Source organism: Eumetopias jubatus, unplaced genomic scaffold (genome assembly GCF_037043125.1).
Source record: "Eumetopias jubatus isolate StellerSeaLion01/CBP00866 unplaced genomic scaffold, mEumJub1_p1.0 scaffold_2, whole genome shotgun sequence".
NCBI lineage: Eukaryota > Metazoa > Chordata > Mammalia > Carnivora > Otariidae > Eumetopias > Eumetopias jubatus.
In genome coordinates, this window is record NW_028274808.1 from 38,775,491 (window position 1) to 38,792,829 (window position 17,339).

Below are 17,339 nucleotides of genomic sequence, written 5' to 3' on the forward strand. Positions count from 1 at the left end.
GAATGGCAGAGGAGGCTGCTTGGGGAGGAGCCAGCTGAAGACTAAGCTGACGCGTGGAGGATGGAACAGACTGATAGAGCCATCCCATAGCTAGGGAGCCCCAACGAAGTAACTCAACAAAGATAAGCAATAGTGGCTTGGTTTGGCTTTGTTTTGTTTTGTTTTCCTTTGTAATTTTAGTAGAATTACTTCCTTGGCCCTGTCAAGTTGTTCTTGAAATATTCCACGTTACTCAGTTTTCAGATTTACGACTGTCAATCAACAGTCCTTTGAGGCTGTCAAGTTAGGGGTTCTAGTCAATTTTAGTTACTTTCCTTAAATAGGAGCTAGACAAACTTTTTAAAAACGGGGTAATTATCCTATTTTGCAAGAGGTCTTTGTGTTTGGTTAAAGCCTCCATCGCTGCCTCCTACTCAGTATATAAGTGTTTTCATTTTCTCTGGAAAACTATGATCAAATGCAATCATTTTGACATAACTGACTACAACTGCTGTTCTTTCTTTTTGTTGTTGTTCTTTCTTTTAAAAAGAACATCACACCAATCAACTCTATTGAAAGCAATACATCAATTAAACAATTAAACAATTAGAACTTGTACGTAGGGCAGAGCCTCAGTCCCAGCAAAGAAGTTTTACGTATGAATGTTTTTCTTTACTTTGTTCATAAGAAACTTCAAACTTAGGGTACCAATTTCAAGGTTTTATATGAAGTTTCCAAAAATAGGAGGTTCTGGGACTCAAAAAGCTAAGGCAACTCAAATAACTTGAGAAGTGATCTGAATGGCATGTGTCTCCCAACGTTCTCCAGATGTCAGTTTTTCAATGCAGAGTCGCAGAAATGCCGCCGTCCCAGCCCTGCAGTGCCAGGCACTAAGTACAGGCGACGAGTCGATGTCAGTCAGCCCCTTGTCTTAGTTTGCTCATCTTTGTACATGTATAAACTAAAAATGGTTGGTTAAAAATAAACGTTTCAGAGAATGTTTAAATTTTTTTGAATGTCGCTTAAATGTGGCTTTCAGAGATGTCTGTGTAGTAGAGTTAAATGCTAGAACATTTTTTTCTTATGACAAGAATATATTCTCACACTTGAAGTTTATTCACAGAAATCACCAGAAAACAAATCGCTGAGACTATCTCTGCCTAGTGTTTTAAAAGATCTCAAAAAACCAAAGCCCATCATACCCCAAGGGTTTTCCTTATTTCAGGCAGAAATTACACCTGCCACCTTTTTGAGGCTTTATATAATCGGCATACCGGTATGTAGGCTCCTCATCAATATAGCAAGGAATCTCATTAAGCCCAATTTGTAGCTGTCACTTTGGAAAGAAAATCCACGGGTCTGTGCTGCATTAGGTAACCACACCAACTTAATATAACAAACCCATCCTGCCCCTTAACAGAAATGTATTAACAAATGAGTTGAGTTTTGTTGTGGGGATTGTCAGCTTTCAATTGGATGACCATGCTCAAGAATTCCAGACATTTGTCAACATAAGAAATGTTACTCTATGTGGTCTTCTGAGTTCATTGACAGAAATGTGTCACTTTAATTTTTAGTTTTCTTGAAAGCCACATCAAGAATATGGAGTTTGCTTCCCCACCACCTGTCATAATAACCTTGCTTCCTGTGTTCTGCCAAGCAGTTTTTTCTTTTCACTATGTATTTCCATTTTCATCATTGACCTATGTCTTGCACATTAAGACAAGAGGAAGGACAAAAACCACCATACACTGCCCCAGCCCTAACAGCGAGAACCTGGAACAGCAATGGTCACCTGCAGAACTACAATTGTCTAGCTGACAAGACTACGGCGCTCAGGGACTACACATGGTCACCATGCTACAGAGGAAGCTGGGCACCACCTGAGATGCTCAGAGAGGCACAACAGGAAGAGACGTCCTGGAACCCTAGTTACTGAGTGCGGGGCAATAGATTCTAACACCAAGGCTGAGGCCAAGGCTCTCAGCAACATACATGAATTAAGTGTATTATCATTTTCCTCCCACATCTACCTTCTGATATAGAGTGAAAAGGTCAGAAGGTGGACAATAAAGAAAGGAGAGCCCCTCCTCTACCTAGATCATTCATGAGTTGGCTATAAATGGAATTTCATTATTTAAATTATATTTTAAATGTAATTTAAATATAGTGGGGATGTTAACACTTTAAAGTCTATCATACATTCTTTGGGTCACATGTCCTTTGGAGAAAAATCAGAATCGGGGGCGCCGGGGTGGCTCAGTCGGTTAAGTGTCTGCCTTCATCTCAGGTCACGATCTCGGAGTCCTGGGATCGAGCCCCGCATCGTGCTCCCTGCTCAGCGGGAAGCCTGCTTCCTCTGCCTCTGCCTCTCCCCCTGGCTTGTGCTCTCTCTAATAAATAAAATCATAAAAAAAAAAGAAAAATCAGAATTGCTTTATTTTGAATTCACTTAAAGCAGGTAGTGTGCAGTAGCAAAGACAAGAAGCTTGTTTTGGAGTCAGTCCACTAATGATTGCATAGTACAAGGTACAGTCTTTGGGTCCAAATCATGGTTACTTAAGCAAGCAAAAGGCATCAAGGGAAACAAATCATTTCTTTTCTGGAGATGACCTGACCTGACTATATGGCCTCAAACCTGAATGGCATGAGACAGAACAAATGTCTGCTCTCGGTACTATTCATGGACACTTCGTAAATTCCCTAACTCAGGAAAGAGTGGCAGCTAAAACTTATACCTACCTTACCTCCCCACCCCCGGCTGTCAGTTTCCCAAAGCTAAATCTAATTTTCTGAAGTCTGCCTCCTATCCAAAATTCTCAATGAAGAGAGGCCACGTACAACTCAGAAAACATCAAAAAAGATCATTTATGTTCAGGACCTTGATTTCTGGCACATCTTCCTCGATAGCATAATCGGGTAAGCTGAGAGGAGAAAACTGCTTTGTTCCAATTCTAGGAGCTACTTGCAGTGCAACTGCATTTCCGTTTTTTGGTTGAGTGAATTAGTCCCTTTAGGTTTTCAAATGGATTTCCCTCAAAAATCCAAAGTGAGGTTATTATACCAAAATTTTCACTGAAGAGGAAAAACTATCTACATTGTCAGCATTTAAACACACATATGAGTGAAGACTGGCATTTCAAAGTAAAGGCCACAAACAGATACTTGCTGTATAAAGAGGAATGTGAAAAAGGCTAATATTTATAAAGAACTGGAGAGTGTGAAATATTTGGGAGAAAAATTCCACATGCAAGACAGACATCCAAAATGGCTCAACATAATTTATTTTTTTATGTTAAAATGTACAGAGTTCTTTTGAAAGTACTTGCTAGAAAGGGGAAAAAAAAGTGATATTACATACAAGGAGAGGAAGGGAGACCAACTGGCCCAGGAGCGCATGACATGGAGAAATACAAAGGCATCTAGGCACCCCTTCCCCGTAGCTTACAAGTCACCATGAACAAAGTACAAAGAGGTTACAAAACAGGAAAAGCAAATATAAACAGACAGGAATAGACTTAGCTTCATTTGTACATGCGGCTTTTAGAGGCATCTGGAGCTCTATTCACACACTCTAGAGATCTCTTTAAAGAGAATTTTTATCTTTCTTAAAATAGTTTTTAATATTCTACAACAAAGATAAAAAATTTTAAAGATGGAATGAAATGAAAAAGCTCTTATTTTAAAAGGCATCAAAGTCACTAACAGTGAGTTTTTAAATTTCTTTTTTAGAAGATTACCCAAGTTATCTTGCTAAAAATACATTTTTTTTTAAACAGAAGTGAAAAAATGACAGGTACCAATATTACTGTGTTGGATAATTTCTTTTATAATATAGAAAAGAACATTTTCTCTACAATAGTTCTACAGTCACAAAAAGGCTTGTGGAAAAGGGAGCTGCCCGATTGAATTTTTTTTTTTTTTAAAGAAACAAATGAAACCAAACACAACCGCAAACCAACAGAAACTGAATTCACGGCCCTCATTTCAACAGCTTCTCCTTCTGCCTTGACCCACCCTCCACCCAAGATACCTCCCTCCCGACCCACCCCATCCCCACCCCAACCAGGAAGCAATGACATAGCTGAAGATGTAGGGAGAGGGCAGCACAGTGCACTTTCTACATAGATGATTGGGAACTGGAAGAGTATATACAGAGAAACTGGGTCCTACACAGCCTTGCACATGCTCAGAATTGATAGCGGTTAAGATGTGGAATTCTGCCGTTTTTCTACCTAACACATTTAATTGAGAAAGTCAATTAAAGTGTATTAAAAAAACAACAAACCTGTGCATTTGAAAAAATTTAATGCCTAATTAGTACTTCAAAAATTTATCTATATAAAATGTACAAATAAAGGAGAGAATTTAATGCTTACAGGTATTTCTTTAAGCAGTACTTCCCCCTTTTGGATATTTGACTGCACATACCAAGTGGTATAATAGTTTCCATCTTCTAATGATGGAACATATATATAGATATATATAGATATATATATATTCTTTTTTTTTTTACCTATCCCTGGAGCAAGTAATAGGAAGAGAATGGGCGAACTGGCTGCACGAGAGAAAAGACAATGGGAGTTGGGAGCAACATAGGAACCTGCTTAAAACCCTGCTGTCCAGATTTGCCCTACTATGCTGGTGGTTGGTTTATCCCTCTTCTCTTTTAACCACTCACAGGAGAGGGGCTGGTGCACTCTGATTCACAGGGAATGAACTCAGGATCTCAAGACAAATGAAAACTAGAGGTATGTATCATTTAAGTAGCTATAAAACTCAGACCATGATCTCCCTTACGTCATCTCTTCCAACATAAAATAAACAGTGTCAAATGTTTGTCAGGTATTTTTCAAATCACTGAAATGTACAGTCATCCATCAACACTTTATGTAAGAATGTAAGAGGCTAATCACTGGGGACTGCTGTTTGAGTTTAGTCAGAGTCGAAGGCTCGAGAATCAAGACCCTTAGCATCTCAAAGTACATACTAAAAACAAGAGGCTGTGTGGAGTATGTGCATTATGGCTGATTCACCAGGTGGTAAAAAAACAAGAGGCAAAATTCCTCTTTTCTGATTGTTAATTGACCATCTCTATTCCTCCAAAGCTGGATTAGGATTGCAAACAGCTTTCCTCTGAGATTCTGCTGTTAATTGAGACTTACAGTATTTTTGTGTCTCTGAGTGCTGAGTGGGAATAGTAAACAAAAAACAAAAACAAAAAAAAAACAGAAAAAAAGAAAAAATTATATTACACTTGATTTAAAGAAAAATAAACATTTCAATGAAGTCCATCTTAAAGAAACATTCTTGGGGAAAGGTTTCAAAAGGGGTGTGTGTGTGTGTGTGTGTGTGTGTGTGTGTGTGTGTGTGTGTGTGTGTGTGTGTGTGTGTAGGGAGTGGAGGGGATTTTAAAAGGAGAAGCATTTTCCTGCCTCACTTTATTAATAATAATAATAATAATATTAACAATAATAATAAGTTTAAGGAGCTTGGGTTGTTCTCCATGTCCCCGTCCGAGTCTCCCGTAAGTGCCTCCTGCTGGAATGAAGTAGGAAATGAAAGGTTGGGTTTGGAGGAAAGGGTCTGGTTAACCCCCGAGATGTATATATAACATTTAAAAAATGACAACACTGGGAGCTGCAAACAGTGAGGGGAAACACACATCTTAAAATAAAATAAAGATAATTCACTTTTACACAAATTCTGTCCATGTGGTGTGTAAAGAAAGTAAGGCTCTTTTTAATTATGAAAAGATTTTTGTGCATGTTTCCCCTATCCCCAAATCCATTTTTAGATGAGTTCTATTGTAAAATGTTCAAGATCGTGAAGAAAACCAAAACCCAGAACAAAATGAACCCAAAAAAAGAGAAGACCAGGTTTTCTAAAAAATAAAATAAAACCAAAGAAAAATTCCTCTAAATCTACAGCAATATTTTAACTGGAAAAAGGTCCATTTTTCTCTGGTTTGTCAGTATAAAAGGTTCCTTTATTTATATATATTTAAGTTTTTAATTGCAAGTTCATCTTGCTCATCTTCTCATGTAAGGTCCATTGAGTGACTGCTTGGGCACGCCAGCAGCATTCATGTAGCTGTGATGGGAGGGGCCAGTGTACATCATGTTTCCATGAGGGTTTGGCTGCATAGGCTGCTGGGTATAGGCCTGGCTCCCCATCATCCCCATCTGCATCTGCATAGGATACTGTGCTGTCTGGTTCATGTAGGCAGGGTTACTATGGTAACTGCTGTTCATCATGGGCTGTGTCATTCGATAGCTGTTCATGGCATTCAAGGTGTTCATATTCATGGAATTGACATTATAGGCAGGGGTCGGCATCAAGTTGACCCCCATGTTCATGCCACGCTGAACAGCCAATGCGCGAGGGCCGGCCTGCATGGCAACCGCTGGTGGGCTGCGGCCGTACAGCTGCTGCTGGTGAGCAGCCGCAGAGGGCAGCGGCGCCGACTTGGAGCGGATGGAAATGTGCCCCTTGACTGGCATCTGCCCTTGCAACCTCTGCGTGTGAGGAATGCCAATGTTGGCGGCAGACATGTTGCACTGCAGCAGAGGCGACGTGAGGTTCATGGTGGTGGATGCCAGGTTCGGGGGCGGCGTCATGGTGGCTTGTGCTTGAGGGGTCCCAGCTAATGGATGAGATGGAGCTAGCTGAGCCAGTCCTGTGTTAGACAAAGAAACACTGGTTGCATAGGAAGTCACAGCAGGAGAATGGCTATAAGGCATGGCATGAGGGTCCATAATGGTGTTAGTCAGCTGCTGCAACTTGGCTAAGCTGAAGGTGGCCGACGGCTGCGAGTAGCTGCCGGCACCGAAGTCCCCTGGAATCCTCTCATAAATACTTATGTTCCCAGTGCCGCCCGATTCCGGGATCTCCATGATCATGGGCGCTGGAGTGAAACTGTTGTTCATGCTGCACTGCGACAGCGGGGGCTGCTGCTGCGGCGGCGGCGGGGGCGGGGGCGGGGGCTGCTGCGGCTGTGGCGGTGGCGGCGCGGGCGGCGGCGGCTGCTGCTGCGGCGGCGGCTGCGGCTGCTGGGGCGGCGGCGGCGGCGGCTGCGGGGCCGCTTGCGGCGGCGGCGGCGGCGGCTGTGGCTGCGGCGGCGGCGGCTGCGGGGGCGGCGGCGGTGGCTGCTGCGGCGGCGGCGGCGGCGGCGGCTGCTGTGGCTGCTGCTGTTGCTGGTTACTCGGAGGCCTCTCCACCACACAACTCTGAGGTGACTTGATGCTGCAGTTGGCCGCGGCGGCAGGCTGCACGCCGTTCTGCGGCATCATGCTGCAGCTGTTGCCCATGCTGGCCATTTGCTGAGTGACAACACAGCTGTTCTGGGTGAGGCTGCTGGAGGATGACAGGCCGCCGTAGGAGCAGCTGCTCTGCGAAGAGCTATTCCCACAGATGCTGCCGCCCATTGTAGAATCGTAACTGCTGGGGTTCTCGTAGTTCTCTGTGGTGCTCTCAATGCTGCCCAGGTCACTGAAGCCACTGTCCACCACCTGCTGAGAGTGGTCTGATACGGAAGGCACATCCATCATGGGGCTGGTCTCCATGTTCTGCATAGAGGGTGCGGACAGGGATCCTTGCTCCGGGCTGATCTGGGTGTAACCACTTTCGAGGGCAGGCACGGTGGGACTACTGACTGAACGGACCGACTGGCTGGGATGAGACTGAACAGAAGATATTGGACTATTATGTTCCGAGGCATGGCAGTCTTCAACCATTGACATCTGAGGGTCTTCATCAGCCTGGGTGTAACTCTGCAGGGTCTGACACGCTGCCAGAGTTTCTTCACAGTCCTGGTAGGCTCCCTCGTGCTCGTTACTTTCCTCTTGAGTCAAAGACTGCACTGCTTGCACGGTTTCCAGATCCAGTTCGCTATGAGGAATCTCTTCTTCCTCTTTCAGCTCAATTAATTCTTCCTTAGAGTTTGAATCTTCTTCATGATCATCCTCAGACCCTGGCATATGCTCTGATACCATGGACGTTTCATGGGAAGTCTGTTCCTCTTCAGAATCTGGTTCCGTTTCATCTTTATCCTTTATAGTCTCCCTACTGCCCTGCATATTAGTATCTAAAAAAGACTCCTGACCACCGGGCTCCTCTTTGACATCTTCTCGAACGAGCTGCTCCTCTAGCTCTTTTCTCTTGGTAGATTCCAGATGACCATCATCTTCATCATCTGCATCATGGTCTTCATTCTGGTTTGTCTCTGTAGCCACTTCCTCCTCTTCCTCTTGCTCCTGTTCTTCTAGTTCTTGTTGCTCCTCTTCTGACTGCCTCTGCTCTTCTAAGACACGGGGCTTCTCCTCCTCCTCTTCTATCTCAGGTTCTTTCGTTTCTGTCTCGGGACTGTTGCTATCCACTGGAGATGCTGCTCTAACTTCACTGCCGGTGGTGTCTTCTTCTTCTCCCTCTTCAACCTCTTCTGCTTCCACGTGCGTCTCCTCCTCTTCCTTCCTTTCTTCAGTTAAAGGCGAGTCTTCTTTTGGTTCGACAGTTTCTTCGTTCTCCTGAAGTCTGGCTTTACGGCCCACTTTAGGAATGGGGACAATGGGCTCAACAATGCATTCTTGAGTAGAAACGGGTATGATTTCCCGATTCAACTTAAATCCTGGTTTGCGACCAGGCCTCTTCTTCCAGTGGATTGGTTTGCGGCTTTTGCCTTTGGGCCATCCCTTCTTCTTTTTCATAGGTGTGGATGTATCTGGCTCAAGTTGAGAATCCTTCACATCACATTTTCTCAAGAGAGATACTGGCTTTAGGACAGGAGTGTCTATACAGGAGGGATAAAAACAAAACAAAACAACACATTAAAAAAGTTACAAGATATTCTATTTGTACCAGTGCCGTTTTCTGAGACCATATGTGCAACAGAAATAGTTTTATTAATCATCACAAACTCTTCTGATTACCTTCCCTTTCAAGTTAAGAATCTAAAGGAGAGACCTAACAATGACCTCTTCTAAAGTCACGCAGTGAGCTGGCAGAACAAGGAAAGAATCCTGGCCAACACTCTGCTGCCCCCCACTACTTAAAACCTGTTCAGGTTTATCATCACCAACCACACGGCTTTAGAAAGTTAGTCTACAGGTCAGTTTTCTCCTCTAGGAAATGGAGCTAAGCTGTGTAATGATGCAAATGCTCAGCAGTGATTACAAGTACTTCAGACAAGCGGTCTTTACCGTGTAAGTCACAAATCAGCTCATTTCTTCTTTTTTCTTTTTTTTTCCTGTTTGCAATTTATATTCTCTCTCTGGTTTTCTTGGTTTCCATAAAAATCATTACTTCAGGTAACATCATGAGTTAATTACCCCAGGCCATGACTGAGCAATCCTACATGAATAACTGCTCAATCGATGCTGTGTTTGTACGGGAAAAGCCGCAAGGCATTTAGTCCTAGACAAATACTGACCTGAAGAAAAAGTGAAAGCACCAATGACAATGATTTATTAGAAATAAATTTGACATTGGCATTATTTTCTCCCCATTACTTTTTTCTATTTTTAAAGATTGTAGTAAACTATGCATAGCAGAAAATGTACCATTTCAACCATGTTTAGGTGTCCAGTGTGGTGCAGCATTAAGTACACATTCATATTTCCCATTAATTTTTTTTTCATTTAATCCCATTAATTTTTAAAGGGAAGAACGCCAAGGCAAGAACAGGATTTTGAGGGGGAAGCTAAAAAGGTACAACTGGCAATAATAACGTGAAAATAAATAAAGAAAGGAAATGGCCACATCAGAGAAAATCTGTCCTAGTCAACAAGAATTTAAACAAGGGATATTATTTTAATCTACAAGGATCCCAGAGAGAATTCTACCGAAGGGCCAAATTTACACAATAAATCTTTGGTTTCCTAGTTATATACCTCAAAGCGTAACACAATAAAACTGCAGAAAATCATTCACAGCAAAGCACTCAAGTCATCTAGTCACTAAAGTATTTCTTATATAAAAATATCAGAATGGAGGAAATGCAAGTTTCTACTACATATGAAATTGAGCAAATTTATTTTTTAAATAAAAAGCTCAATTAATAAATAAATGCTATAATTCCACCAAGAGTGGACAACTGCATTCCCCCAATTTCACCCAGCAAAGTAAAAAAAAAAAAAAAGCTCAGTTTGACCACCGCCCCCCCCGCCCCCCTTTTAGGCAAATACTGCAGACGCAGGCAGCATAATGCACCGGCAGAAACTTTAGGGTAGGATGTAAATGACCTGGTCTGTGACCCAGCACATATAGGAGCCCCCGTTTCTTTATTTCTAAACGATAAGGCTATTTTAAAAGTAAATCACTGGATTTTGCACTATGCCATAAAATTTAACCTACCCTGAGGCACTGTTACCATTTTTATTAGAAATTTACTACTCACAGAGAAAGGCGTATTAGAGATATGATTCAGAAGGATTCCTGAACAGATGTGAAGCAAGTCCAATTTACATGCATCTGATCTTATTTAAGAACCATCCTCCTAGCATGTATCCATTTAGCAATATTTACCAAGTGCCTATTTTAGGCACTGAGCATACAACAATTAGCAAAACGGGTAGGTCCACAGAGTGTACTTTCTAGTAAAGGGTTATTACTTCAATGTCTTCCTGATGCTAAGTCCAATTCACCCATTAACTAAAGATTCCGATTATGGCTGAGAAAGGATTAGGCAAAAAAGAACAATATCCCAATAGCAAGATATTTTCTGCAGAGGCAAAAATAGGTCCCTTGAAGGGGAAACTAGAAAAAAAAAAAAACAACTTTTTAAAAGGACAGACGGTTCAATGAGAAAATAGGGACGAATATACTTGACACAAATTTTGAGAGGTTACCAAGTTGGCCGTCCTTTACTGGCTTAGTGGGGAGCGTCGCTTTTTCAGCCTCTTGATGGAAGGGTTTGCAGCTATCAATTGCAGCCTGTTTCTTTAAAAACAATAAAACTACCATAAGCAACAGTTTTCTGAAACATACCATCAGCATCATCTGACTCTTCATCATCCTCTTCATCTTTAGATTTCCTCTTGGAAGAGGATCGACACCTGAGCACATCCTGTGAGGAGAGGCGGTGGAAGTACCCTCTAGAGAATAGTTCACTTTCATCCTCTTCCTCTTCCTCTTCCTCAATCTCAAACGTAGGTTCTAATCTTGGCATTGGCCTCTCAGAGTCAGAGTCTTCAAAAGGTTCATCTAACACCTCCGTGGTCTCAGAAATAGTTTCTGTGACCACACTGCTATTGTGGTGTTTGCGCTTTCGGACTCTCCTCCTTCGGTGAAGAATCGGTTTCTATTTAAAAGAGGAAGGAAGTATTTTATTTACAGTAATGAATGCTATCACTTCTATTAATAACCTAATGAACAGTGTCTGAACCTAAAAGAATTAGCACATATAAAATGGGTACACTGTTTGCCAAGAGACATTTTGAGTATTATTTCAAAATACTACAGTAAGATACTACACATAAAGTTATCACAGAAAGATGTTGGATGATTGAATACACTTTATAAAAGGCATGCCCAAAGAGCAGATATTATAATTCCTTTATTAATACTTCAGTTACATTTAACACTCTAGGGAAATGCCTATTTCAATACTGAAATGACACAGAAGCTACTCCTTTAACATCTCTTTACCTCAAGAGAAAAAAAAACAAAACACTTTCTGTTTGTCTCATAGCTCATGATAGAGACAACAAAATGATAAAGACGATGCACCAGAAATGATCTAGTCCAATCCCCTCATTCTATAGAGGCGAGAAAGGTTACAGGGCTTGCTTAAGGTCACATACCCAGTCAGCACAGAAACGGTTGTAAAATATAGTCTCTGACTCCCAGTCAAGAAATTCTCTTAAGAACGTCAAGTATTTTGTGCATGATCTCACTGCCTATTACAATATTCTCTTGTTTACACAGGGAAATAGCATAATTTTATCTTACAAATAGGCAATATAAGCCTGGAATGGCAAAGATACATTCTTCATGATCACATAATGAATGGCAGAGTTAGCTAGTGTTGAGTTTTTCTCCACTTCAAATTTAAATTTACTAGTCCTTTCAGTTGAGAGTACAATTTTCAAACCAGGTTCAACATGTTTGGCTCTGCTCTTTGGAAAAATGGCTGACTCTACGATTGGGACATGAAATATACAAGATGAACCTAGACTATCCTGTAGTACTAGAAAGGAAGGAAGTGCTCAAAACAAAACAAAAAACCCTACACTGATGACGGTACATATTACATTAAAGGGACGTGGAGCGAAACTTAAAAACTCCTAATGGCCAAAGCTGGAACAATTTGAGCAACAAATTAAATCAAGTGGTACTGCTGGGTTGTAACTCAAAGTGTAAAGTAAATATCTGAGTCTACGCCGGTATTAATAAATGCTTGAATAAGTAAACAGATGGGCGGGAATGAATAAACCCCCAAGCAGAATTCCAAATAATTAACACAGATATTCTGCTCCTAAGGAACAGAGTATAACTCTCCATATCACTGCCGGCAGTGACTACCTTCCAAAGAGTACAGCATGGGAAAGGGGAAAAAAGGAGTGACTAATTTACAGTGGAGAAATGTGACAAACACAACCTCAAACCAGGTGATCTAGGCTGATATCAATAGTGAAAAGTCATACCGACAGTAATACTCTTGTGTTTGGTGTGTATGTGTGTGTATACATACATATTTATCAGACACCCTTTATATGATAAGAATGACACTTTACCTCTGTGGTCTTCTTCCCAAAAACATATTACCCCATCCTAATATCATGAGGGACATTTTAAAATACCTAGCCAGTACTCGTCAAACTGTCAAGGTCATCAAAAACAAGGAGTCTGAGAAACTGTCACAATCAAGAGGGGCCAAAGAGGCATGACTACTAAGTGTAATGTGGTGTGCTGGATGAGGTCCTGGAAGAGAAAAAGGACATACAGGAAAACTAAGGAGATCTAAATAAAGTATGGACTCTAGTTAATAAAATACTAGTTCACTATTTGTGACCAATGTACTATACCAACATAAGAGGTAACAAAAGGGGAAACTGCCTATAAGGAATACAGGAACTCTCTGTACTTTCTCTGCAATAATTGCATAATCTAAAACTGTTCTAAAATTAAAAACTTGGGGCGCCTGGGTGGCTCAGTCATTAAGCGTCTGCCTTCGGCTCAGGTCATGATCCCAGGGCTCTGGGACTGAGCCCCGCATCGGGCTCCCCGCTCAGTGGGAAGCCTGCTTCTCCCTCTCCCACTCCCCTTGCTTGTGTTCCTGCTCTCGCTAGCTCGCTCTCTGTCAAATAAATCTTTTAAAAATTAATTAATTAAATTAAAACCTTATTTTTTTTATATATTGCCCTGATCCCCCTCCCCCCATAAGCTTCTTTTAAGGAAAGGAACAATTTCACTGCTTTGGATGAAAGCTGTCACCCCACCACTACAGGGTGGCTCATCCAGGGGGCCGAGCTCAGTCTGGCTGGCTTGTGGCAATGCTTAAAAGTTCACTGCACAGACTGGGACAGTTCTGGTATACAGTTTGCCAGAATTCATTATCAGCATCACAACACATTTATAAACTGGCTATCATTCAAACTTTGCAAGATGACGAGACAAAGTTGAGAAAATACTTTTAAAACCAGGTTTAAGTCAAACCACTGAAAGAAAGAAGGGAGAGATGGAGATGGGAGAGCACAGGGGAAAAGGCCCACCCCCCCTCAAGACGAATGGCCTCTCTGAGCACCCCAACAAAGGGCACCGCTGTCCATCAAGCTGTCAGATACTTTTCTCCTTTTCTAACGTAAATATTTCTCATCTATACATACTTTTAAAATACTTGACAAATCCCTAAAAGTCATGATTACAACATCAAACCAGCAAGCTGAAAAAGAGTTTGTCAGCCCTTAAATAAGCTTATGACATCTATGTTCATTCCCACAAACCACAGAAGCCATATCCACATTTCAGATGTTTACTGGGAAGATCATAAGCTACAGTACACTGAGGCATAAAGTCTAAAAAAATAACACACTAACAATTTCTATATTTACTTTTTCAGAACTCTAGAACAGACAGATGTATATAATAAGCTGTAATTCGGAAAAGAACAGGCAAGTCAAAAGAAACAAGTCAAAAGAAAAGCCTTACTTTTCTCTTCAATGTGGGCTTTGTAAGAACTGGTGGGGAGCTGGACCGAGGACTTTCTGGCTCTTCTTCCTCCTCACTACTCTCACTGAAGCCTCTGAGGAGAGCCCTGTCACCATCACTATAGCGACGGGGCAGTCTATCAGTGCCTTCTGGTAATCTACACTTCAGTGCCTCGGGGCTCTTCTTCAGCTGTCCTCGCCAGAGCTCAACCCCCTCACTTAGTCTTCTTTTGGGAATGTCTGGCTTCCCATCCTGGCTTGGCTGCTCCTGAGAGGCTGCCAGCTGCTCCTCACTTTCAGTATATTGTTCTTGGGAGGTTTCTGATTTTTCCTCACATTCTCCATATTGTTCCTGAGGAGCTGATGTCTCTTCCAAGAGCAGTTTAGAATCTTTATCACCAAAACGTTCCTGGGTTTTTCGGTTCTTCCTCCCCCAGCGGCCTCTCCGGGATGGCTGGTTATTTGCAGGAAGACTATCACGGGAAAGGACTTGTTTGTGCAGACGCGTAGAACTGGCTGGTGCCCTAACTTCCGGTTTCTTTTCACTTTCTACTGAGGAGTAAGAATCTTGTTCTTTGTTCTCCCGAGATGCAGACTTTCCCACCTGATTTTGGAAAATAAAACCATGTCGATTAATTTTTCAGGCTTATTTTTATACCTATCTGACCTCTTAAACAGAGATAAGACAACAGAGCTTTAAAAAGAAAAGTATAATTTAATAGCTATCAGGAATATTTCTCATGTGTTAGGCACTGCTTTAAATGCTTAATAAGATTCATTTAATCCTTACAACAATTGTATGAAGTGTTATTATTATATCCTCATTTTAAAAAACGAGGTAACTGAGGCACAAAAAATACAAGTAACTCGCCCTAGGACACGCAAGAGCAAATGTGGAAGCTGGGATCTAAACCCAGGCAGTCTGACCCAAGAGCTAGTGCTCTTAGCCACTATGCAATCCCACCTTCAATAAACAAAGTAAACAGCATTGTTCTTATGTTAAATGATATAATTTACCAAATTTCTCAGCAATAGAATTTATAAACAGAGAGGAGATGGGCTCTGGAGCATGGGCAAGAGAAAGGGGGTGTTTGAAAAAAATGAAAGAAAATGTCTATTTAGATTTATTTTTATTCTGAGTATTTAATTTCATTTTGAAAATTAAATTACATTAAACGGGCGTGAAACTGCTTACGTTTATCAAAGGAGGACACAGATTTTTAAAGGATGAAAGCACAGTTTAAAAAAAAAGAACAGAGAAGGACAGGCATCACAACTATACAATGTTGTACAGTCCCTCATTAACCCTTTAACGGCTTAAAGACATTTGTGTACCCACTGAATTATTTAGTGCTCTATTAGAAAACATACACATTTACATTATTTCCTTAATGTTTTTATTTTAAGGAAAAGGGATCTTCATTTCATTTTTAACAATGGTCAGAAGTAAGTTAAATTCAGATTCCTCAATTACTACTACACAGCTTAAACTTTAGCTGTGTATCAGGACCCTGATAAGGAATTCTTAGTTCTAAGTAACACACTGTAACAAATTTGAAGGTCTCCTAATGATCCAAGGCTTAAAAATATACAAATAAGTAAACAAAACCCAGTCTTCCTAAAATCTCTATCACTGAAATCAACTCTGAAATTCTAATGTGAACTGTGTTGGCTTAAGATATTGTAACACGTATCACAATACTCATTAACCAAAAACAGAGCCTTCTGTCATCAAAAATAGAGACTAGTCATGCCCTTACACTCGTCTCTAATTCTCTTTCCTGGCACTGCAGATCTTCGTTTTCGCCTTCCTCAGCTTCCTCTTCTTCCTCCTCTGAGACAACAGAATTGGAGACTATGACAGGAGTCCAGCGCAAACATTCTGGATCTACATCTACAGGTCGCAAATTCAGCTGAAGCTTTGCCATGTGATCCTGGATAAGTTTTTCCCGGCGGATTATCACAAATCTGGAACCAGAGCAAAGTTTATAGCGATCAACAATGTACAAGGAGTACCTAACAATGAATATGGAGCTATAACCCCCAGAAAACCATGGAGGTGATGACTAATGCTTCAAAAACTGCCAGCTCGGAAGCATGAAATACAGAAATACGCCACCATATAAGATAGCTAAGAAATAAGAAGTTGGACAGCTACTTCACACTCAACGAGAACAATGGATGAAGGGATTTTAACCATTCACACTGTCTCACACTTCCCACCTCTGGAATTGCTGTGAGACTCTCCAGTACCCTATCTCCTATCCTCCATATTTCTAGCCCAATTCCTCCTTCTCTGTGATCTTTTCCCAACCCCTTTAGATAAGGGTGAGCTGACCTTCCTTTGACCTACATTTTACTTTGTACCACTTTATATGGAAATAAATCATGGGTATATTTTATTAGACATTATTTCTAGAGTTGTTACCTCTTGTATTAAAGGCGCTGCCAACATTAGAAAAGAAAAGCTTCAATAGCTTAGGTCCAAAAGTTAGAAGGAAAACCAGAAAAAACAGTTTAAAAAAAAAAATGTGGTCAATGGTATCAAATTATCACAGAAACGAAAATGGTGTCTCAGGATCACCAATGTACCCCTTGTATTAGTTTATGCCCTTTCATTGATAATCTGGCTGCCTCATCCAAACACTTCCACCTAACTGTCTTTGGAAAGTATACGAAGGGATGTGATACTCACTGGTCACTACGGAAGTCCAGCATTCGTAGGTGGTGGAGTGTGGAAGTAATGTCTTGAGGGCAGATTCCAGTCAACTTGCTTAACTTCTTAATGCTGATTTGCTTGTCATTTTGGTGATAAAGGCACTCCAATATTACACTTTTCCAGTAAGCCATGTAGGAAAGACGACCTAGATCGGATAATGGTTTCTCTGGAGACCCTGCTTGGCCTTCACGCTTTGATAACAAATAACCTAAAGAAACCCCCGAATCACAAATATGTCAGACAGCCTAAAATAGGCTAATTCACCAAAGTAACAATTCCCTCTTCCACAATCAATTTAAGTAATACAGGCATGAATAATGTCAAAGGTAAATTCTTTCAAGAAAAAGAACAAAACTGAAAAATTACTTCAACACAAATTTGCACAAGATTATGTAGTTTGTATATATTGAACCTTAGGTTAGTATTACTTTGTCTGTACTTACTATAAATCAACTGTTAAAATAAATCAGAGGACTTCATATTAATAGGATGCTTTA

At 41.1% G+C, this 17,339-nt stretch overlaps 1 protein-coding gene across 2 annotated transcripts in view; it reads right to left on the bottom strand.

Annotated features, from left to right (window-relative positions):
- Nucleotides 1–5,946: 5,946 nt before the first annotated feature.
- The window catches only part of KAT6A (lysine acetyltransferase 6A), a 109,220-nt gene continuing 97,827 nt past the window's right edge, over nucleotides 5,947–17,339 (bottom strand). For both annotated transcript variants that reach the window (XM_088020971.1, XM_088020970.1), the window contains exons 13-17: nucleotides 16,819–17,050; nucleotides 15,884–16,091; nucleotides 14,125–14,727; nucleotides 10,963–11,275; nucleotides 5,947–8,767 (exon numbers count right to left, since the gene is read on the bottom strand). In XM_088020971.1, coding sequence (XP_087877097.1) covers nucleotides 6,012–8,767; nucleotides 10,963–11,275; nucleotides 14,125–14,727; nucleotides 15,884–16,091; nucleotides 16,819–17,050 — 4,112 coding nt within the window. In that variant the 3' untranslated portion in view covers nucleotides 5,947–6,011. The remainder of the gene's footprint in view (nucleotides 8,768–10,962; nucleotides 11,276–14,124; nucleotides 14,728–15,883; nucleotides 16,092–16,818; nucleotides 17,051–17,339) is intronic.